Raw genomic sequence first — 24,928 nt, 5'->3', positions numbered from 1 at the left:
TGAGGCTCAAGCAACACCGGGCAAGCGTGGCGAGCTGCTCCTCTGTACTTGGTGGGATTTCCACGCATTTCTCAATGCAAGTGGGGGTTTCACAACACGTCGCGCCATCAGTTGCCGACTGCCGATGTTGCCCCAAAGGGTTCCCGGCACTAAGCGGCCCTCAACGACAACAAAATGCAGCTTTGGTGATCTGCGCTGAAAGAAATCGCGTTTCTCTTCTCCTAACCATGAATGGAACCACATCCACATTCATTGCGAGTCGCAGCCATGGACACCCATCAAGCATGACACTTCACACTGGGAGATATGGCAGTACATTCTCGTGCTCCTATAATGCGGCAATAGTAATTGTTGCGTTCCTGAAGAACACCGCGTTGCGGAAAAATCGCCTTATCATAAATTATATATAATTTAGGGTAGAAATCACAGTCCGCGATAACACGTGAGATGCGTTCACAGGCTGAACAGAGACTGAGGCGCGTGGGTAGCATCTAGAAGCATCCAACAGCATCCCACCTTGTGTGATGCTGCACCGAGGCTACCGTACGACCGCTTATTCCTACTCGTGCGACGTAGTTCCGTTCGATGGCTCGCGTAATATCCAATTCGCATCCGCGTTATAAAAAAAGTGTTCCCTAATACATTTATCGCGTTATATCATATCTAATTTGCACGATTTAAACGACGCAGTGTTATAGGAGAGCACACTTTAATTGCTAATGCGCTCCGATCATAATTCTCACGTAGCTACGAAGCGACGGTCTGCTTCAAGTTTCACGGTGGATCGAATTCCCTCGCATGTCTCTGCGAGCTTCACGGTCATCCTGGTTGTCTCAAATTTAGTGTGACAAGAAGGAGGATCAAGACATCACCCCGCTCAAAGAGCCACTGACGCCGCAGCACCTCGCCAAATGCGTTCATGCCAACGATGCTGCGAGCCTGCCGGCTGCCTCCGCGCAGTCCCAAAGGGAAGGTGGAAGCGAGGCGAATGTGTGCACATGTAAAAAAACGCCGCCGTCACCTTCTGATCCGAGGCATCCTTGTAGGTGAGGGAAAAATAGTCCCTCTCCAGAAGGTTTAGATGCTCACACACCCTGTGGAATAGCTCGTGTCCTTTTGCATGTCTCTGCGAAGAGGGGAAATACAGCATGACGTACGCGTACCATCAATCACCATGACATATGCGTACCAGCACTCACCAAGACATACGCATCACCATGTCATACACGTACCAGCAATCACCATGATATACGCGTACCAGCAATCACCAAGACATACGCATCACCATGTCATACGCGTACCAGCAATCACCATGACAAACATGTACCAACAATCACCAAGACATACATGTGTAGTGACATCTCGGGATATCACTGTGTAGTGCCGGCGCTAGAGAGGCATGGCATGCGGTGTATTGACATCGCAGATACCACTATGGTGTGGGTGTAGTATCGGCCCTAGAGGGGCTCGGTCAGCGCTGATTGATAGCGCTGGATGGCATCACGCTTGGCGTGCAGTGCCAGTTCTACAGGATAGGGTGTGGGAGTGCCGGCCGTAGGAAAGGGGTTACTAAAGGCCATGGCACTCTGGTTGACCAGAGAGGACACATGACCAGTTAAGTCTACAAAGGGTCCCTGAGTGGGGGCTAGGGGTGGTCACGTGGTTGGGGTCCAGATCCTGCTCGAGGATTCTGGAAGGTGGCATGGCCAAGGGCGGAGCCAGCCATGCCGCAGAGAATATAAGCCGGGTCCCCCAGAGGGGCTGGCATTGTTGTTAATCCTGAAGAAACCTTCGTCTACGTTCAACGGTCTACCGAGTCTCCAACACTTGGACCTGGACCCGAGCTGTGGTCCGGTCCGTTGTAGCTAGTTACGTTGTAATTAGCGTAGTTAGCCTGGTGGTCACCACCACAGGTTGTTATTCTGTTAAGGGGCAGTTACCCCATGTGTTGGTGTTAAATAAATGTGTTGCCTCCAAGAGTACGTCTGCGACTCAGTTTAACTCACTACACGTGTACCAGCAATCACCATGACATACGCGTACCAGCAATCACCATCACGTTCATAAGCGTACCATCAATCACCATCACATACCATACCATCACGTACGTGTATCACCAATCACCATCACATACGCGTACCATCACCATGATATACCTGTACCATTAATCACCATCACCAGCACATACGCGTACCATCACATACACGTACCATCAATCCCCATCACAAACGTATACCATCAATCACTATCACATAAAGCGACCAGTTTATTAAAAATATTAACAGGTTATTTTTATTTGTACTGTCACTTAGAGGAAAGGAAGATTTATCAATTTACTGGACAGGTGGATTGGGTTGGGTAGTGGGTGGCTTGTGGGGAGCGGTAGTGTAGTGGTTAGCGCTACGCTGTGCTACGAACCCGGTGACCCGGGTTCGATTCCCGCTCAAATGAGTACCTGGTGCGGTGTGTAAACATCACCACTGGGGAGACAAAGGCGGCTGGGTGTGGTGTTGGTACATTCACCCCCTTGTGTGCTGTGCCGTTCTTCATAGGTGCTACTCGCTAACAGAACTTGCCCCAACAGTCTGTTCAGGCTACATGGGGGATCTTTGTCTTTGTAGTCGGTGACTATGAGCACTGTCTGAAGTGTCACGCAAAATAATCTATGAGCGTCATTGTAAAAAATATAGTCACGAGTCAAGAATGTAAATGTATGTATATGTAGAGACGTAAATAGCGTCTCTATGGCGTATAAGCCGACGACAACCACAACTGGTGAATGAGTGCGCACGTACCTCTCGATGGGGCCGATGGAGACGTGATGGAGAAGCAGGCCCTACAGAGCAGGGCCCCGTCGCAGAGAGAGAAAAGGGACGTGCCGACACGAAGTAGTGAAGGGGGCCCGGAAACGGGGGCCCGGAGGACATGTGACGCTGGCTCCGGTTCCGTCATGAGAGACCGAGGAAGGGGCGTGGCCAGAGGTGGAGTAAGGCCACACTCGAGAGGATAAGAGGGACGGAGGCGGAGCGATCGTGGTTGTCTGGCGGGAAGAGCTTACCGTGCGGCGTTGCTTCGGGGGTCTTGGAGCGTCGGTCGTCGGGGGACCCTTTGGGGTTCTAGAATAACCATGAGTATTGTTAACCCGAAGCCCTGTTAAGTTGTTAATAAATCGTGGTGCCTCCAGACTTCTGTGTGTGCCTCATGAGACACACACTACATCTGATGCCAGAAGTAAAAATATTTTATAGCTAGGTGATAGCGTAGGCTTAAAATATACACGAGAAGAAGACAACCTACCAGGGATTCTTCAGAGGAAGAAGACGAAGAGGGGGTGATCCCCCAGACAGCCCCGGTAGAGGCGGCCCCGTTGGAATGTTTGGGCCTGCGGAGCAGCGGAAGGAACGTGACCTCGCCACGCCACCAGCAGCGGGGGAGAGACAAGTGGGCGCGTGGCCAGCGCTTGGCCAACCTACTGTCCACTTCGGCAGTACTCGTCGCGGAGATGGACCTGCACGAGCCGGCTGAACGAGTCGGAGGACCGGAGCCGCGAGGCGAAGACTTCGCCGCTGCTACGTCTCGCGCGCGGGAAACGTGGGAAGCGCAGCCTACACAAGAGGCCGCCATTTTGAGCAGTGCGCGGGACGTGGTTCCTGCCATCGCGAGTGTCCCGCCAAAAATGCAAACGGAGGGTCCTGCTCTGAAGAGGCGCCTTCCCTTTGTCGCGGCAGGCGGAGATTGGGTGTTAGATGACGCTGCCTTGGGAGCATTCTACTCCATTCCAGCCGAGGATTGGGTGACGTTGGCGCAAGCTCTTCAACAGATGGCGGGGATTTTCGACCCGCCATCTAACATGAGCCATAAGTTTGCTGCACGGAGATGAGAAGAAGTCGAGATGCCTCTTGTCTTCGGCAGGGCGCTTATCTCGCTGGCCCAGGCAGCGTACCCAAAAATGGACAAGGACGGCCTTGACGCACTGGTCTTGGATCACATGCTGGGGCTGGCCCAGGAGCTTGATGTTGTGCTGCCTGCCTCCGACGACTTGACGTTGCTGAGAGTCACAAGGTGCCTCCAGGCCCACCTCAACATCAAGCGCCGCTTGAAGGTGGTGGCGTGCACGTGTCCTGCTGAAGATGCAGCAGCTTCTGATGAGGTCGAGTCCTCCCAGGCCTTCGCGTCGCTCAACATCAGCGGATGGAGGAAAGCCGACATGGGGCGGAGGGACGACCGTGATCAACGGACGGAGGCCTCCTCCAGCCTCGGATCATCCCCCGTCGTGTGTTTCAAGTGTGGCCTTCTGGGCCACATCTCCAATGGTTCTCCCGACCGTGGGAGAACCTCCAGGACGTCGTCATCCTTCGGCCGACCCTCTCCCACTCCGCGAGTCGTGCTGCACCACACACCCGGCCCTCGCACTCACCTCATTCATCCGGTTCATGCGTCTGCCTTGATTCGCGTGTGGGGCCGTGCGCTCGGGGTGCGGGGCGGCTATTTTGGAAATTGGCGCCGATGGATGGCCAAGGCGACCTGGTCAGAGGTCAGCATTGGGCCAACGCATCGTGGCCACGGCATTCTCGGCCGTCATTGACACTGTGCAAGGGATAGAGGTGCGGATGCTATTTTACACGGGAACATCCGCTACCATCATATCTGAAATGATTTTTGACTGCTTACCTGCTAAATCAGCTACCCTCCATCCGGTTGATGTCCCGTGCTTTGCGGCAAATGGCGATTTATTTGGGAATTATGGGGCTACCATAGCCATTGGCGATATTTAAATAACCGGCCCGATATTAGTTTCCAAATCGTTGGCCGTGCCTTGCCTGCTTGGAACGAATTTTCTAGGAAAAATGCCCCTCAAGATCCTCATTGACCAGGGGTGCCTGGAATTGCCGTCCGGCTGTAGAATGGCCTTTTTGCCCTCCCCCACTCGACTGTGTCAAGTAAACGCCATGATCCCAGCACTCGTGTGGGAAACAGTTAAAATTCCCCCTGGAGCACAAATGCTGGTGCCTTTGCGCCTCAGGAGGCAACTCAATGGGGATGCTACCAAGGGAGGTGTTCTTCTAACACCATCCAACAAAGTGAGCCGTGGCCTTACGTTGGTCGGGGCCCAAACTATCATCAAAAATGACCAGCAGCCTTTCATTCAAATTTTAAACCCTGGTCTTGGACCCACTGTCAAACAGGCGGGCACGGTCCTAGCTCACACATCGCCAGCAGATGGCAGGGTGGTAATGACGGACCCCGTCAAGATGGTCACTGCTGCGGAGCGGGGTGAGAGTTGCGACTATGCGTGGGTGGACGCACTCTGTGCCGAAAGCCCTGACTTGTCAGAGGTGCAGAGATCCGCATTGCGTGCGCTCATTAAGGAATTTTCGGACATCTTCAGAAAATCCAAATACGACATTGGCTGCACGTCGTTGGTACACCATCATATCAACACAGGCAATGCGGCCCCCTTTCGTCAGAACCCGTACAGGCTGAGCCCAACTGAGAAGAAGCATGTTCGCCATGCAGTTGGGGAGATCCTAGCCGCGGATATTATCGCCCCTTCCAACAGTCCGTGGGGGGCTCCAATTGTTCTTGTCAAAAAGCAGGATGGCACCTTGAGGTTTTGTGCATTTACGAAAGTTAAATAAGGTATCTGTTGCCGATGCGTACCCACTTCCTCGGATGGATCATTCCCTGGATGCCCTGTCTGGGCGCGGTTCTTTTCTACCCTTTCCGGATTTTGGCAGTTGCCCTTAGATGAGAGTTCCAAACCTAAAACGGCATTTCGAACTCCCCAGGGCTTGTTTGTGTTTAATTGCCTTCCCATGGGACTCCATTCCAGCCCAGCCACATTCCAACGGCTTATGGAATTGGTTTTGGCAGGGCTCCAGTGGGATTCGTGCCTCATCTATCTTGATGACGTCATTGTCTTTGTATGTACATTCGAGGAGCACCTACTATGGTTGCAGGCCGTCTTTCTAAAAATGCAGGCAGCCAATTTTAAATTCAAGCCGCAAAAATGCCATTTTCTGCAGAGGTCGGTCCGATATCTGGGCCACATTGTGAGTGAATCCGAATAGTGACGGACCCCGACAAAACGGCATGTGTGCGTACGTGGCCGACCCCCAAGACGGTGGGTAAAATGCGAAGTTTGTCAGGTTTGCCTCCTATTACCGTCGATTTGTGCCCGGCTTTGCGACTATTGCAAAACCACTGCATTTCCTTACTGCCAAAGGCCAGAAATTTTGTTTGGGAATGGAGGAGGGGGCGGCGTTTGTCACGCTGTGGGAGGGTTTGGTGAAAGCTCTTCCTCTCCGCTATCCCGACTTCTCCCGACCTTTTCTCCTTGACATGAACGCCAGCGCCACTGGGATTGGTGCCGTGCTGTCCCAGGTTGTTGACGGGGTGGAAAAGGTCGTGGCTTATGGGAGTCGGGTGTTATCCCCTGTGGAACAGCGGTATTGTGTAACGCGATGAGAATTGTTGGCCATTGTCTATTTTGTCCAAGAATATCGTCCGTACCTCTATGGGAGGGTGTTTGAGGTGCAGTCGGATCACGCGGCCCTTCAGTACGCACTGCAGGTTGAACAACTGTCCGGGCAGCTCTCGCGGTGGCTAGAGGTCCTTCAGGACTATACTTTTAAAGTGTCGTACAGAAAAGGTGTTCGCCATAATAATGCGGACGCTCTCTCGAGACTGCCACCTCGAGACTCATGCGTGTGCCTCACGGGTGCGGGATGCTGCAAAACCCCTGCTGGGGAGTTGCCTCAGGCTATGGCGGCGTCTATGGACGTTCTGCCTACGGATACGGTCGGCCTCATGCATGACGAATGGGGGTGACTCCAGATGGAGGATGCCTCCCTACTCAAACTGCGGCGCCATGTCGGTAAGGCAGAGAGTCGGGGTAACAGACGAGTTTCGCCGGTAATCCTTGATGGGGGCTTGCTGATGAGATTGGACGAGAAATCCCATCGATACGCCATTGTGGTGCCATTTGTTCTGTGGGGAAAGGTTATACGTGCGGAGCACGAGCGGTTAATGCACCTTGATATCGAAAAGACATTGCCTACTCTAAAAATTCACTTTTTATGGCTGGGCATGGCCGACGCCATTTATAACGTGCTACAGGATTGCACAGAATGCGCTCACAGCAAACCTCCAATGAGAGCGGATCGCCCACCGCTGAAATCCATCTGCGTTTCGCTCGATGTTCTCGGTCCGTTCCCCACCACTCCACGGCGGAATAAATATGTATCGGTGGGGGTGGAGTATTTGTCGCGTTGGCCAATGGCCTGGCCGCTACCAAACCAATCAGCTGAAACCATCACGAATGCGTTCCTTCATGGCTACGTATGGGATAAAGGCGCCCCTGAACGTCTCTTGATGGACCACGGCAAAAAAAATTCGTCCAAGCTGTTAAAAGATGTTTGCGAGCATTTGGGTACCAAGAAAGTGCGCACATCGCCTTATCACCCCCAGACAAACAGTATGGTGGAGAGGTTACACAGAACCCTGACCTAGATGTTTTGCCAATGTGTCAATGAAGCCCAGTCAGACTGGGACTTACATGTTCTGGGCGTGCTCGCCGCATATAGTTCCACCCCGCATGCTTCTATTGGGTTTTCCCCATTTTATTTAATGTATGGAAGGGAGCGTGACCCACGAATTGATGTGCAGCTCAAGCCACTGGAAAATTATCCAAAGATATTGAACCCCATGCGTCTTACCCTATAGCGTTTGGCAGAAGCTAGGGAGGCGTCTTGGGGGAACTCAGCCTTGCGACAGGTGGCCAACGAACGGCTCGTCAAGCCCTGCCAGTCCACAACTATAAGCACACCAGGGGACAAGGCGTGGCTCCACTGCCCCCATGTCCCAATGGGTACCTCCCCGAAATTACACAAACTATGGCAGGGCCCGGTCAAATTGGTGGAGGTGAGGAGTCCGCAGTGCGTGCGGATTCAGTGTGGTCACTGCTGCTGGTTTGTGTACCCGTCGCGGCTAAAACTTTTTTCCACCTGCCGTTAGTCTTTCATCTCCACTTCCTGAGGGTGTCTGGTCAGTCTGATGAGCTGGGGCGCGCGTCGGCTGACGTCCTTCCTCAGGACAGTTCTATTGTTCCGCCCACAGGGTCCAAGTGCCTATCGCCCCCAATGTCACCGGTAGTGCCGGCCCAGGGTGGACGGGGGTGAACGGGGGAGTCCGGAGCCGCCATCGCCCGACCCCCCACTGCTTGGGAGGTGCAGTGCTCATTGAGTCATCTTCCGACTGTTCCCGGAACCTCCAGGGGGCCCGGCATCGAGGACTCGGGCAAGGACTGCTCGATTTAAATGACCATCCTCTGGCGTCTAAGTGCACCTACACCCGTGGTCCACGGGCGCTGCTCGAGCCAGATGGGTCAATGGCTGACCCGGGCTCATCTAGTGCTCAGGTACGGCGTTACATATGCCGGGGGTAGTGGGCTGTCCGGGGGGTGGGTTGGCAATTGTAAATAGTTGCAGTTTTCTTATTTTTTCCTTTCCCTCCAACTCTTCTTCTCCCTGGTCCTATATATAGTGTGAACAGATTGTTCTCTGCAAGCCATCTGGCTACCATGAGAGATTCGTTCATGAGGCGATCCGCATATACAAACATAGACAATTTCAACCGAGAAGATGGTTTCTGGCTCAGCAATCATTGGAAGGACGTAATAAACCATTTCGGATCTTAACTGATTGTGTTTACGGTGACTTTCAGACCGCAGTCCACTCACTGGCATTGACTATATATCTTGTATTCTCCGCAGGGAATAGATTCTTTGCTCCGCTGCAAGTCTCCTATCACCACTCTCCTATTGACATATTTCGTTGCTTCCTCTTAGTATCTTTCACGCGACGGTCAATGGTATAGTGTATAGCAGATTGTATAATAATAAATAGTATAAAATTGTAATGTTTAATACAATGTATAAGGTAATATATAGTATCGTAATTGTATAGTGAATATACAGCAGTGTGATATACAGTAGGGTGGGTAGACTAATACATAGTGTAATATTACAATGTATAGTCGAAGGTATAGGGTGGTGTATAGTAATACAGTATATAATTTACAGGGAGGAACAATGTTCCACACTGCCCACCAGGGATTATTTAGCTGTCTGTCTGTCTGTTTGTCTGTCGTACATAATATATAATACACACAGCTCTTTGATTGGTGGAGACCTTACAAACAGCTCTTTGATTGGTGGAGACCTACTGCCGGGTACGGAGAGGGGAGGTGCCTAAGGGAGGAGGGTCAGGGGAGGGGCCTAAGGAAGGGGGGAGTCAGGTAAACAGCTCTTTGATTGGTGGAGACCTACTGCCGGGTACGGAGAGGGGAGGTGCCTAAGGGAGGAGGGTCAGGGGAGGGGCCTAAGGAAGGGGGGAGTCAGGAGAGGGGCCTGAGGGGGGGGGGCCAGGGGAGGGGCCTGAGGGGGGGGGTCAGGAGAGGGGCCTGAGGGGGGGGGGGTCAGGGGAGGGGCCTGAGGGGGGGGGGTCAGCGGAGGGGCCTGAGGGAGGGGGGGTCAGGGGAGGGGCTTAAGGATATGGGGGGGGGGGGTGCTCAGGGGAGGGGCCTAACAGAAGGGGGGTTAGGGGAGGGGCCTAAGGGAAGGGGGGTCAGGGGAGGGGCCTGAGGATATGGGGGGGGGGTGGTCAGGGGAGGGGCCTAAGGGAAAGGGGGTCAGGGGAGGGGCCTAAGGGGGGAGGGGCCTAAGGGGGGAGGGGCCTAAGGGAGGGGGGGGGGGCGATAGTTCAGGGGGCTGTCTGCCTGGCTACCTAAAGTCAAGTTATCTTGTATACATACAGGTAGGAACAACAGGTTCCACACTGCCCACCAGGGATTATTTGTCTGTCTGTCATGCACGAATGCGCTGTCCAACCAAGTTCCTACCTGCCCACTCCGAAGGAACGTGTTAATGTTGGGTTTGTCTGGCAGTATATAGTACGGGGTAGACCCGTGTGATGTAAGAGAAAAAAGTTTACCTGGAAGCATATATTTTTTGCGACATAGAATTGTAATGTATTACTTACTGTTAGTAGCTCAGCTTATTGGAGAGTATATTTAGTATACTGATGATACTATGTAGTTTATACTTTAGTTTTTTACGTGGTGGTTTAGTTACTGCAGCTACATACTATTAACATTCCTTCCCTTTATTAATGCTACCCCTATCCCCTCCCTTTGATGCTGCTAATCCTGCATAATGCACGGGCATAATATGACTTTGAAACCCCCCGCCCACCTCCTACGCATTTCACAAGTAGTACTAATCCCATATTTGCATTTCCCATAAATATGCTAAATTCCTCTTGATATGCAAATTATTTTGTCAAGGCGCTCTTCCCCCTCCAACCCAGCTTAAATATATGCTCCAAGCCTGGGGTGTTTCATTCAGACGCTGTCTTCCCGACAGACGGCTGCTTGCGTTGTGGCCGAAACATCGTGAGAATTATTTAATGTTTTATTTTTATTATTTTATTATTTCCCTTCTACGTGACTTTACCGAAAGAACCAAGAAGAAGAAAAAAAGTGTAAATATCGTTTTATTTCTCATTCGGGATTATTTATTGTTGTTGCTGTTCTGTTGCATTAAAAGTTGGAGGCCCACACGTTGTGTGGGTTATATGTCGGTCAGCCGAGGCGGCTGAGTTTCATAAAGGGGGGGGGGGTGATGTAGAGATGTAAATAGTGTCTCTACGGCTTATAAGCTGACTACAACCACAACTGGTGAATTAGTGCGCACGCACCTCTCGATGGGGCCGACGGAGACGTGATGGAGAAGCAGGCCCTACAGAGCAGGGCCCCGTCGCAGAGAGAGAGAAGGGACGTGCTGACACGTAGTAGTGAAGGGGGCCCGGAAACAGGGGCCTGGAGGACATGTGATGCTGGCTCCAGTTCCGTCGCAAGAGACCGAGGAAGGGGCGTGGCCGGAGGCGGAGCGAGGCCACGCTCGAGAGGCTAAGAGGGACTGAGGCGGAGTGATCGTGGTTGTCTGGCAGAAAGAGCTTACCGTGCGGTGTTCCTTCGGGGGTCTTGGAGCGTCGGTTATCGGGGACCCCTTTGGGGGTCTAGAATAACCCCGAGTATTGTTAACCCGTAGCCCTGTTAAGTTGTTAATAAATCGTGGTGCCTCCAGACTACTGTGTGTGCCTCGTGAGACACACACTACATATACAATGCAGAATATAATCGGAGAATAATACAAACAAGGGGAATGTAAATAACAAAACAAATCGGCAGGCAATATGCCCTCTTCACATATCCGTCCCTCCACCTACAAATATAAGTATGTTCACACATTCCATCAATCACACTGCCTTCTGGTAGTGCATCATTTCTGCAGCATTGGTTCAACACAAGCGAGTTCTGGACCGGTTTTGGCATTCAGTGTTTCATCAGCAGACTTGCTTGTGTGGCACATTAGGAATGGATCACTCTTTTAATTATGTCCTTGTGCAGCAAGGGAGTAAAGTGTGGTTCTGTGAAAGTCCTGATGTGCTGTGCAGTGCATCAATGCATGTGTGTACAGCAGCATGTGATGACTGAGTTGGGCCTGTAGGTGGCTGGCAGGGTTAATTAATAACAGCACGTGTAAACCAGCCACATGGGTAATGGCGACTCGGAAGAATTGCTGCATGTAACACGTGCTGTTGCATTTTACAGGTAAATGACCCAAAGGTTGTTTTTGATCGTTATATAAATGTTCTAGACTTGTTCTAGACTTTAAGCTTGGCTTTGAATTGTTCGTTTGTGATATATGCAATTAGAGGCGTTTTAGCACTGTGCATTGTAAAGGGATGACGCACTGTAATTAGTTACTGTCATTGTAATTCTCTAACTCTAATACTGTTTAGTCTATAACCATGCCCATGTACCCAGAGTATGACTACTTGCAATGCTATTGAGAATAGAACACATGTAAAGTAGTAAGCTGTACAATGGTGATATACAGTACGTATACTGTACACATACAGTACATATAATGGGTGTAAGATACCGATATAAGTGGATGGGATAGATAGACATACAGCTTAGGATTAAAGTAATATTCGAATAGTGATGCGCAAATCTGATTGTCAAAGACAAAGATGGTTTATCAGTAGTAGAATTGGGTTTAAGAGAAAGGGTTAATGAATAACCGCACGTGTAAACCAGCCACATGGTTAATGGCGACTCGGAAGAATTGCTGCGTGTAACACGTGCTGTTGCATTTAACAGAGTGACGGTGCTGTTCTTCACAATATTAATATTAACCACAATAAATAAATTTGCTTGCCCTCGATTTGGAGCACCTGCCCACGTCCTTCATTTCGAGTGTGCAACACTTGAACCCAATGCATGTGAACTGCCAGAAGATTCGAGGCAAAGACCCCCCCCTCTCTGTCATGGGTCCGAGTTCAACGCATAACTCGATAATAAACAACGCAGAATAATAATAATTAGCGTCGTTGTGAAGACACGGATGAGGCAACAAATACAAAGTTTAATTCACGCAGAAATTCGCTTTCGTTCATCGAAAAGCGTCCACAATTTGTCAATTGCGTTCACGCGACATTTTGTGAGGTGAACCGAGGGATACCTGTACCGGTTGACTGGTCGTGTCCTCGTTAGGATGTCGTCAATATTCACTGCTGCCATACGACTCTGCACGCACGTTGCGCTTGGTACTAAATCACTGTGATGTGTGTCTGTATGTTGAACTTCTTTCGCACCGCACGTAAGCCAACCGTGCTAATCGGACGTGATAACTGCACCCTGACTGTGAAAACCAACATGCAAAGCACCCTCAAAATAAAAGGCCATATCACGGGTTTGTGCCCTGGTAATATCCCTTCTCTTTACAACACCCTGCTTTTTCCGCAAAGACGATTTGTGTTTGCCCAGTTACAGCACGTAATGGTATTTACAAGGCTGTAATTATAATATTCAAATATGCTCAAAATATCCCCCCCAATACATTGCTATAAAAATGTTTTGCTATGCTATGTAAATAAAAACAACAATTTTCTGAACCTTGGCCACAATAGCTGGACTTGTCTTCTTTTAAATCAATGCATAGATTTCTGTTTATCTGATTGTGGTTATGGTTGTACTTTATTAATCCCTAATCTCTGCCATTACATACAATTAAACAAGAAATGGTAAAAAAGTAAAAAACAGAACAATGTAATACAATACACCATTAGACATTATTGTAAAAAATAAATAAAAACTCCATCCCAAGTGTTAGTGAATTTTTTTTATATTTTAGGCAGGAAATTAGTTTTCAAATTTAGATTTGTTTCTGGGTTGGGACCCCCCAGACACCCTGGAAGATTTGGTCCGCCCCAATGTTGACTCCATGGCTACGGCCTTGGTATTTATATAACTTTTTTAGTTTCTAAAATAAGTAATATTTACAAAAACTTTTCTTTAAAACACGCTTTAATGAAATATACCGTACTATTAATGGAAGAACTCCACGACTCCAGGAAGTGGCCCCGAAGCTAGCCATAACGTAAGGGACCGTCGCGAATTACAGCCAACGTCAGTTTAGCGTGGACAATTACACCCAAGCCGAAACATAACATAAAAAATTATGTTTTAAAATATATGTTTTGTATTTTTTTATGATAGAATATAGTATTGTCATCAGTATGACATAAGTATACCAAGTTTGCAGTCGATACCACATTGGGAAGTGGGTAAAAATTGAGTTACAAGATTTGAGGATACAACAACAGACAGTGAGTTTAAAAAAGCGTGTAATAGAAAAAACAACAAATAAAGGTTGAAAACTTTACCAATCAAACAAAAGTCAGAAGCCAAGTACAAAGTGTCCACTCCAAGTCCTACAGTAGCACTGGAGTATCCAGTAGATACTCAAGCGATTCGCTGACGTTGCTGCTGGTGCATTAATAGTGGCGCATAACACAAATCCAGACACTCGGCTTACTAACACAATTCGTTCCTGAGAGCCGTTCGTAAGTGGAATGGCTCGTAAGTCAGAACACTTCAATGCACCATTTAAATGCCCATGTGGTCAGTGTTATGAAATGTGTTACGGTTCAATGAAAAGGGAAGCATTGTTACACTCATAATTTCCAATAAATATTGTACACTTGCATGTAACACGTTTTAAGTGAATGTTATTTTTTCAATATTTCATGGAAGCTGGTTCGTAAGTTGGGTATTCGTAAGTCGAGGACAGCCTGTAAGAGGAAACGACTCCACACACAATAACAACGCCATGTGTGGCAATCAAAAGGAAAAATTATATAAGGGGTGACGCTTTCGGGCATGGTGCAAAACGTCCCCTCCAGTATATGTATATTTTAAGGCCACACCTCGAGTACGTGCTCATAGGGAAGAGCGTGGACTTTCGGAAAATGTGAGGACACTTTCCTGGACGACCACTTCATCTCGACTCAACCCCCCCCCCCCATCCACGCCCTGAAGCTGAAGACAGTGGACAAAATGTGTCTGTATTTATGTTGGACTTCTTCCGCAACGTACGTAGCCAACCATGCTAATTGGCGGTGCGGGACAAAACACATTTCCATTTATTCTTCTTCACGAACCTGCTTCCATTACTCTCTTAAAACAATCCCCATATCTTCTCCCCTAGCCCATCATCATCCAGCTACGACCCCTTTCACTATCCCAACCCCTATCACTACCCCAAACCCTATCACTACCCCAACTGCTATCACTATCCCTATCACTACCCCTAACACTATCCCTTCTCCTATCACTCTTTCGCGAATGCTTTTACACATGACTGTCATACAGTTAGAGCACCAAATATAAAAAAAATACATATGCTTGTTAATGTTATATCACTACTTCTATCACTACCCCTACCACAATCACTACCCCAACCCCTATCACTACCCCAATCACTACTACAACCCCTATCACTACCCCTAATCCTATGGCGACCACTATCACTACCCCAATCACTTCATCAACCCCTACCCCAACCCTTCTTTAACCCCTCCCACCTGTCCTCCTAACTGTCATCATAACTACACCACCACTTTTTTCTTAACAACCCCACTCTATATTTTAACCATCAATTTTTTTTTACAAACGCCCAAAATGCATGCAAAAACGACCCCAATAAAACTCATTTTTCGGAAGTGACCTGGCCATCACAAATGATAGCTCAACGAAGTGGCTTATCATCATCACGTGGAAATGTAGAGCAGCCAAATACTCTAAACGTGTGATGTCGATTCTAAATGTGGAAGAAAAAACCGGAGTTACCTGGAGAAAAATCCACGCGACCACTGGGAAAGAGAGAGAGAAACAGGCAAACTCCAAATATACAACAAGCATCAGGGTCGGGATTGAAGCCACGACCTCCTGCATACCGGGCGAGGTAGTTAACATCTAGCCACCGCGGCTACTTGGGAGCACGCACTTAGCGTGGCACTCACCGGCAATTTGCATGCGAACTGTGTGCCGTCGAGGAGCAGCACCGAGCATTCCACCTCCTTCACCCTGCGGCTCCTAGAGACGCCGCTTAGCGTAGCCAGTTCCAAGCTCGGCGGCGCCACCCCCTCCACCGCGCCAGCCTCGCCGGCCTCCTCCTTGGCGGCCTCCTCAGCTGTGGCCTCCTTGGCGGCCTCCTCGGCATCTCCTCCTCCTCCTGCCACCACCGCCGCCGGCTGCTCCCCTCCGCTGGGCTCCGTGTCGTGGGTCGCCACCTGTTGCAGGACGCACGCGTCGTGTGATCCCCCGGGCGACGCTCACACGGACGACGAGAGCGGACGACGAGAGCGGCCTCACCTCGCAATGTCTTCCCGCATCCACGCACTCTCAGCAACAACAACAAAAACTATTAATTCACACAAAACGTAGAGACATCATTCGTGTAACTATAACGTAGGTTGTGGGGTTTTTTTCCAAGCACAGGTGTTGCCTCGATTTACGAACGTTCAGTTTTACGGAATTTCGCGTGAACCCAATTGACAAATTGTAGACACTTTGATTAACGAAATCAAATTCCGCACAAACGAAATTTTAAAACGGCCACATGTCGTGAGATCATCAAACGAGAAGCCACCCGAGAGGCTGTGGCGTCGTCATCTGCGATAGCGTCACGGTGTCCTTGCAGTGCAGTAGCACTGCCTCTACATTGCCTTTACACTCATTGCAACATGCAGCAGATCTTTTGGTGAGTTCCCTGACAAGGTTACTTATTTTAGTTTTAAATTCATCATAATTCGATCGTTTTAATATTTATATTCTTTATTGTTATTTTTGTATTGTGTAAGTTGGAATGACTGTCCGAGACACATCCATAATTTTTCGTATTTAATTAATAGGAGCCTTTCCGATTTACAAAATTTAGTTTTTACGGTAATTTTTTTGAAGAACTGCATCCCTTTTGTAGATCGAGGGATACCCCCGTATAGCGTATTGCAGCAACATGAGCGATCCCACTTAGATGTGTGACAGCTTTGCAGGGTCCACTTACTGCGTCAGCCAAGTCAAACCTGGCGAGCGTAGCCACCGCCTTCTCCTTCTGCTCCTGCAGCTGCTCCTGCAGCTTTCCGGGGGCTCTCTTGGCACTCTCCTGAAGCTGCGGAACGATCCTCTTCGGGGTTGCCTCTTCTGTCACGTCATTCTTCTCCAGTTCTCCTTCAACCTCCTTCTCAGCTGACTTAACTTCTTCATCTTTTCCGTCCGCGTTCACCTCCGCCTGCTGCAGCTCGCTCCCCCTGCGTAACTTGTCCGCACCTCGTTTGCCGCCTGCGGATGACGATCTTGTCTGTTTGAACCAAGACGGCAGGAACCTGGAGAACCCCTTTGCGCCGCCCTTGTCCTTCTTCCCGGAGGAGGGAGACTCCGCTCGCTTGTCCCGAGGGCTCTCTTCAGCGCCTTTCTCCTGCCCGGCGAGGCCCCCTTGCTCAATCTGAAGCTGCTCCGTGACATTCTGAGCGGTGGCCGTCGCCTCCTCGCCGACCTTGACGGAAACGTTTTCCGTCATTTCCTCGTCGTTTTCCTAACGACAAGGAAATTTTAAATTTGTTCAGAGTTTAAAAAAAAGTGTTTTATTTGAAGACACCCATGTTGCCGATACGCCAGCACATGTGCGTTGTCTTCGCAATCGGGACCGACTGGCAACGCTCAGCGTCATTTCGACACTTGCCTTACGCAACCGTGGAGCCGTCAATTTTTCCGTTTGAACCGTCCAATTTTGAAATGTTTGTACGTAGTATCCGAACACCGCCCACTGCTGCAAAAGCTCGACGCAAATTTTAATCGCACGCGTACTCTTTTTGTTAAATAGCAAGTTAATCGATCGAGGCCGATCGGCAACTATTTTTTTTACTTTTGTGGAGGGGTAACTAAATTGACTATTTTTGCTATTTCATTCTAATATGGTTCTGTGTCTATGGAAGAATGGGATTCAGCCGTACAAGACATGGCACACATTACACAAGACTTGCAATGCTGCTGGCCTTAGGGACTCACTCGTATGGGACACAAACCACATTTACTTTGTTACAGGCTGCCAATTCTTAGTCGATCGTGTGAGGATGCACCTTATACCATTAATACCATAATACAAACTGGAGCTATGCCCTTTTAAATCTATCATTGAAAACTTTTTTTTTTTAGAACTGCATTTTGTGTTTAGTTTTACAGGTTTTTTTGGTTAGATCACGTAAATATCTAAATGTGTCGTTAAACCCGCCACCACCCGACACAGCCAATTAGTCAGGTTTGTTACGTAAACAGAACATGCCAATTGGCCTTGCTCTCCAACACACAGGTGTGCTGTACTAGTGTAGGACTTGAGTTATAGCGCGCCACGCATTCTCTTCCACTGTTGCTATGCGAGCGAGCAGAGTACAGTGGGGTGTATGTGAGGACACGGTTGTTGTTGTGGCATTAGGTGAGAGGGTCGTTAAGTGTTGAGACAGGTGTTCGGGGTAGCCGGGGGGACACAGGCCAGCGATTGGCTAAGAGGGTAATTGGTTATTAGCTGGCGTCGCTCTGGCGGCAATAACAAGGTCACGTGAGACCGGGGGTCAGGGGGCGAGTGATAAGCGGGGGGTTGAGATAATTAATGGGGTTAATTGGTGTGGGGATATAAGCCACAGCGCGACGGAGAGAGGTTCTTCTTGTCTTGGTCGGCGTCTTGGATGGAGCTGCAGCGACGGTGCCCGGGGAATCGCAGAGCAGGCGGTGATGGTAGTAGAGCAGAGATAGAGTGGGTTAGCGGCGACAGATGGAGTAGAGTATAGAGAGACAGTGATAGCGAGAACGCAGTGTGCGAACAGGGGTAGCCATGCATTTGAAGGATGCAGTGTAGAATAGCAGGGGAGTCGACAGACCTAGAGAGAGAGAGAGAGGGAGACGCGGAGGAGAAGCGGCACGGCGAGAGAGAGAGATGCGGAGCGACGCGGAGCGGAGTGAGGGCACGGAGAGACGCGGAGCGGTGGCGCTGCAGAGAGAGACGCGGAGCGGAGTGAGGCCGCGCCGAGACGCGGAGCGGTGGCGCGGCGGAGGTGGACTGTTGAGCGGAAAATAAAGAGAACAGAAAGACAGCCGAGTACGAGTCCTACACTAGTAACGAATTGGCATGTTCTGTTATTGCAATCTAACCCAAAAAACTGTATTATGGATGACACTGGACACGAAAGCCCCCTGCTCCGTGCTAAACGGTGTTTAGTTTGTTGTCCTCTTTCCCACGTAACTCCAATTAACGCGGTTGGCTACGTGCGAAAGAAGTTCAACATACATACGTACAGACGTTAAGTGAAGACGGAACCGTACGAATCGTACATGTACATCCAGGCCATGGGGTTATTTGGCCATACTTCGCCACGCTGGTCAGTGCGGATTGGTGAAGGTGGGGAGCATAGCGCATTGGGGCATGGTACAGTACAACAAACGACTTTACTGTATTGCCCTGTGCTGACAACATAGCCCCCAACACAGCCTAGAGCACCTGTTTATGCACGGAGGTCACCCATCCCAAATACTATCCAGGCTCAAACACTGCTTAGCTTCCGAGGTCTTGAGGGACGCTCAGCAACGGGAGGGAGGTCTCAGGGGTCAACAATCGTTGAAGGGGAGAGCCCTCAGCCATTGTCCTGGGGCTCGCTCCTGCAGAGCGGAGCAGAGTGATCGCAGTTACACGTAGGAAAACATCACGATTCGCGGTTCTACGACAAATATGTGGAACTGGGTAATTTGTGATGCCTTTGGGAGTACATATATATACACATGTGTGCGTGTGAAGCAGGGGCCACGCTGCGGCGATCCCCCACCAAGCTCGCGAGGGAGCTGAGCTCCCTCGCGTTGGCGGAGTCCATAACGCAACGGCCTCCAGCAGAGGGGTTGCGAAACGCGCGCGGAGCCGAGGGCATTGCGTCACACGGCCCACTGGGGGCATCTCGTGACCCTCAATCCCAACCCAAATGCACTCGGGAAATATCCCCCTCCATCAACACCCCAACCCACCAACACCCCAACCCATCAATACCCCCACCCAACAACACCCAAACCCAACAACACCCCCACCCAGCAACACCCCAACCCAACAACACCCCAACCCAGCAACACCCCAACCTAACAACACCCCAACCCAACAACACCCCAACCCAGCAACACCCCCAACCTAACAACACACCAACCCAACAACACCCCCACCCAGCAACACCCCAACCTAATAACATCCCAACCCAACAACACCCCCAACCTAACAACACCCCAACCCAACAACACCCCAACCCAACAACACCCCAACCCAGCAACACCCCAACCCAGCAACACCCCCAACCTAACAACACACCAACCCAACAACACCCCCACCCAACAACACCCCAATCCAACAACACCCCAACCCAGCAACACCCCCACCCAACAACACCCAACCCAGCAACACCCCCACCCAACAACACCCCAACCCAACAACACCCCAACCCAGCATCACCCCCACCCAGCAACACCCCAACCCAACAACACCCCAACCCAACAACACCCAAACCCAGCAACACCCCCACCCAACAACACCCCAACCCAGCAACACCCCAACCCAGCAACAACCCCACCCAACAACACCCCCACCCAACAACACCCCAACCCAGCAACACCCCAACCCAGCAACACCCCCACCCAGCAACACCCCAACCCAACAACACCCCAACCCAACAACACCCCAACCCAGCAACACCCCCACCCAACAACACCCCAACCCAGCAACACCCCCACCCAACAACACCCCAACCCAGCAACACCCCCACCCAACAACACCCTCAATGAGCAACACCCCAACCCAACAACACCCCAACCCAGCAACACCCCCACCCAACAACACCCCCACCCAGCAACACCCCCACCCAACAACATCCAAGCCCAGCAACACCCCAACCCAGCAACACCCCAACCCAACAACACCCCAACCCAGCAACACCCCCACCCAACAACACCCCAACCCAACAACACCCCCACCCAACAACACCCCAACCCAGCAACACCCCCACCCAGCAACACCCCCACCCAACAACACCCTCAATGAGCAACACCCCAACCCAACAACACCCCAACCCAGCAACACCCCAACCTAATAACATCCCAACCCAACAACACCCCCAACCTAACAACACCCCAACCCAACAACACCCCAACCCAACAACACCCCAACCCAGCAACACCCCAACCCAGCAACACCCCCAACCTAACAACACACCAACCCAACAACACCCCCACCCAACAACACCCCAATCCAACAACACCCCAACCCAGCAACACCCCCACCCAACAACACCCAACCCAGCAACACCCCCACCCAACAACACCCAACCCAACAACACCCCAACCCAGCATCACCCCCACCCAGCAACACCCCAACCCAACAACACCCCAACCCAACAACACCCAAACCCAGCAACACCCCCACCCAACAACACCCCAACCCAGCAACACCCCAACCCAGCAACAACCCCACCCAACAACACCCCCACCCAACAACACCCCAACCCAGCAACACCCCAACCCAGCAACACCCCCACCCAGCAACACCCCAACCCAACAACACCCCAACCCAACAACACCCCAACCCAGCAACACCCCCACCCAACAACACCCCAACCCAGCAACACCCCCACCCAACAACACCCCAACCCAACAACACCCCCACCCAACAACACCCCAACCCAGCAACACCCCCACCCAGCAACACCCCCACCCAACAACACCCTCAATGAGCAACACCCCAACCCAACAACACCCCAACCCAGCAACACCCCCACCCAACAACACCCCCACCCAGCAACACCCCCACCCAACAACATCCCAGCCCAGCAACACCCCAACCCAGCAACACCCCAACCCAACAACACCCCAACCCAGCAACACCCCCACCCAACAACACCCCAACCCAGCAACACCCCAACCCAGCAACACCCCAATCCAGCAACACCCCAACCAAACAACACCCCAACCCAGCAACACCCCAACCCAGCAACATCCCAACCCAGCAACATCCCAACCAAACAACACCCCAACCCAGCAACACCCCCACCCAACAACACCCCAACCCAGCAACACCTCCACCCAACAACACCCCAACCCAGCAACACCTCCACCCAACAACACCCCAACCCAGCAACACCCCCAACCTAACAACACACCAACCCAACAACACCCCCACCCAACAACACCCCAATCCAACAACACCCCAACCCAGCAACACCCCCACCCAACAACACCCCAATCCAGCAACACCCCCACCCAACAACACCCCAACCCAACAACACCCCAACCCAGCATCACCCACACCCAGCAACACCCCAACCCAACAACACCCCAACCCAACAACACCCCAACCCAGCAACACCCCCACCCAACAACATCCCAACCCAGTAACACCCCAACCCAGCAACAACCCCACCCAACAACACCCCCACCCAACAACACACCAACCCAGCAACACCCCAACCCAGCAACACCCCCACCCAGCAACACCCCAACCTAACAACACCCCAACCCAACAACACCCCAACCCAGCAACACCCCCACCCAACAATACCCCAACCCAGCAACACCCCAACCCAGCAACACCCCCACCCAACAACACCCCAACCCAGCAACAACCCCACCCAACAACACCCCCACCCAACAACACCCCAACCCAGCAACACCCCCACCCAGCAACACCCCCACCCAACAACACCCTCAATGAGCAACACCCCAACCCAACAACACCCCAACCCAGCAACACCCCCACCCAACAACACCCCCACCCAGCAACACCCCCACCCAGCAACACCCCCGCCCAAAAACACCCCAACCCAACAACACCCCAACCCAGCAACACCCCAACCCAGCAGCACCCCCACCCAAAAACACCCCAACCCAACAACACCCCAACCCAGCAACACCCCAACCCAGCAACACCCCAATCCAGCAACACCCCAACCAAACAACACCCCAACCCAGCAACACCCCAACCCAGCAACACCCCAACCCAGCAACATCCCAACCAAACAACACCCCAACCCAGCAACACCCCCACCCAACAACACCCCAACCAAACAACACCCCAATCCAGCAACACCCCAACCCAGCAACACCTCCACCCAACAACACCCCAACCAAACAACACCCCAACCCAGCAACACCCCAACCCATCAACACCCCAACCCAGAAACACCCCCACCCAACAACATCTCAACCCAACAACACCCCAACCCAGCAACACCCCACACAGCAACACCCCAACCCAGCAACACCCCAACCCAGCAACACCCCAACCCATCAACACCCCAACCCAACAACACCCCAACCCAGCAACACCTCCACCCAACAACACCCCAACCCAGCAACACCTCCACCCAACAACACCCCAACCAAACAACACCCCAATCCAGCAACACCCCAACCCAGCAACACCCCCACCCAACAACATCTCAACCCAACAACACCCCAACCCAGCAACACCCCCACCCAACAACACCCTCAATAAGCAACACCCCCACTCAACAACACCCCAACCCAGCAACACCCCCACCCAGCAATACCCCCACCCAACAACACCCTCAATGAGCAACACCCCAACCCAACAACACTCCAACCCAGCAACACCCCCACCCAACAACACCCCAACCCAGCAACACCCCCACCCAGCAACACCCCACCCAACAACACCCTCAATGAGCAACACCCCCACCCAACAAGACCCCAACCCAACAACACCCCAAACCAGCAACACCCCCACCTAACAACACCCCAACCCATCAACACCCCAACTCAACAACACCCCAACCCAACAACACCCCAACCCATCAACACCCCCACCCAACAACACCCCAACCCAACAACACCCCAACCCAGCAACACCCCAACCCAGCAACACCCCAACCCATCAACACCCCCACCCAACAACTCCCCCACCCAACAACACCCCAACCCATCAACACCCCCACCCAACAACACCCCCACCCAACAACACCCCAACCCAGCAACACCCCAACCCAGCAACACCCCAACCCATCAACACCCCAACTCAACAACACCCCCACCCAGCAACATCCCCACCCAACAACACCCCAACCCAATAACACCCCAACCCAACAACACCCCAACCCAGCAACACCCCAACCCATCAACACCCCAACCCAGCAACACCCCCACCCAACAACACCCCAACCCAGCAACACCCCCACCCAACAACACCCCAACCCAGCAACACCCCCACCCATCAACACCCCAACCCATCAACACCCCAACCCAACAACACCCCAACCCAGCAACACCCCAACCCAGCAACACCCCAACCCATCAACACCCCAACCCATCAACACCCCAACCCAGCAACACCCCAACCCAACAACACCCCAACCCAGCAACACCCCCACCCAACAACACCCCCATCCAACAACACCCCAACCCAACAACACCCCAACCCAGCAACACCCCAACCCAACAACACCCCAACCCATCAACACCCCAACCCATCAACACCCCCACCCAGCAACACCCCAAATCAGCAAACACTCCCCCTTCCCTCCCCTCCCGGAGCCACCATCCCCGTCCTCCGTTGTCATGGCGACCTCAACCCATTCCGCAACCCCGGACTCGTCGCTCATACACAGAGGGGGGGGGCTGAGGGGGTTGGGGGGGGTAGGAGGGTGGCCCCCACCTCCTGCGCGACCCTTGCGCCATACATGGCGGATGGTGGTGAGCCGCAGCACGGAGCTACGGCGCGAGCGAAGCCCCCTCCATCCCTCCCATCGCCTGCCCGTCCAGAACCCTCGCCGCTCACGGCAGCGCCGCGTCCCCTCGGAGCCGCGCTCAGCGCCGCTCCACTCGGCTCATTCACGCAGCCACTCGTTCATTCATGACCTTTCGTTCCCCCACCTCAGTCACTCTCTCATTCATTCGTCCCGTTACCCTGGTCCTGGGGCAAGGAGGCACGGGGGCTGTTGTCATAGCGAGCGCGCCCCAAGCCCCGCCCACGCGCCCCTAGCCCCGCCTCAGCCCCGCCCACGCGTCCCAGCCCCGCCCACGCGCTCCAGCCCCGCCCACGCGCCCCCAGCCCCGCCCACGCGCCCCTAACCCCGCCCACAGCCCCGCCCACGCGCCCCTAGCCCCGCCTACAGCCCCGCCCATGCGCGCATCGCCCCGAACACGCGTCCCCAGCCCCGCCCACGCCCCTCCAGCCCCGCCTACACATCCAGAACCCCGCTCAGTCCCGCCTATGCGGCCCGAGCTCCGCCCCTCCACAAGCCCCTCCCACGCACCCCCGGCCCCGCCCAACGCATCCCAGCCCCGCCCCTATCCCCGCCCACGCACTCCCAGCCCCGCCCACGCAGTGACACCACGTCCACTCGACATTGCGGAATAATTGAATGGTGGGGCTCCGTTTTCTTTAAAAAAATCCGTGATTTCCATGAGGATTATTTACAGCTCGTCA

General features: G+C 52.3%; 1 protein-coding gene across 5 annotated transcripts in view; it reads right to left on the bottom strand.

The window, feature by feature from the left end:
* Positions 1–24,444, bottom strand: part of LOC144944477 (protein 4.1-like) — a 77,420-nt gene extending 52,976 nt beyond the window's left edge. For 2 of the 5 annotated variants that reach the window (XM_078872654.1, XM_078872663.1), the window contains exons 1-4: positions 24,406–24,444; positions 16,475–17,002; positions 15,432–15,701; positions 1,022–1,126 (exon numbers count right to left, since the gene is read on the bottom strand). In XM_078872654.1, the coding sequence (XP_078728780.1) occupies positions 1,022–1,126; positions 15,432–15,701; positions 16,475–17,002; positions 24,406–24,444 (942 nt within the window). Of the gene's footprint in view, positions 1–1,021; positions 1,127–15,431; positions 15,702–16,474; positions 17,003–24,154 lie in introns of all 5 variants that reach the window. The other 3 variants (XM_078872672.1, XM_078872680.1, XM_078872688.1) reach the window with 3 other exon arrangements.
* Between the last annotated feature and the right edge of the window lie 484 nt (positions 24,445–24,928).

Source organism: Lampetra fluviatilis, chromosome 2 (genome assembly GCF_964198595.1).
Source record: "Lampetra fluviatilis chromosome 2, kcLamFluv1.1, whole genome shotgun sequence".
NCBI classification, from domain to species: Eukaryota; Metazoa; Chordata; class Hyperoartia; order Petromyzontiformes; family Petromyzontidae; genus Lampetra; species Lampetra fluviatilis.
This window is presented reverse-complemented; position numbering and strand designations above follow the sequence as displayed.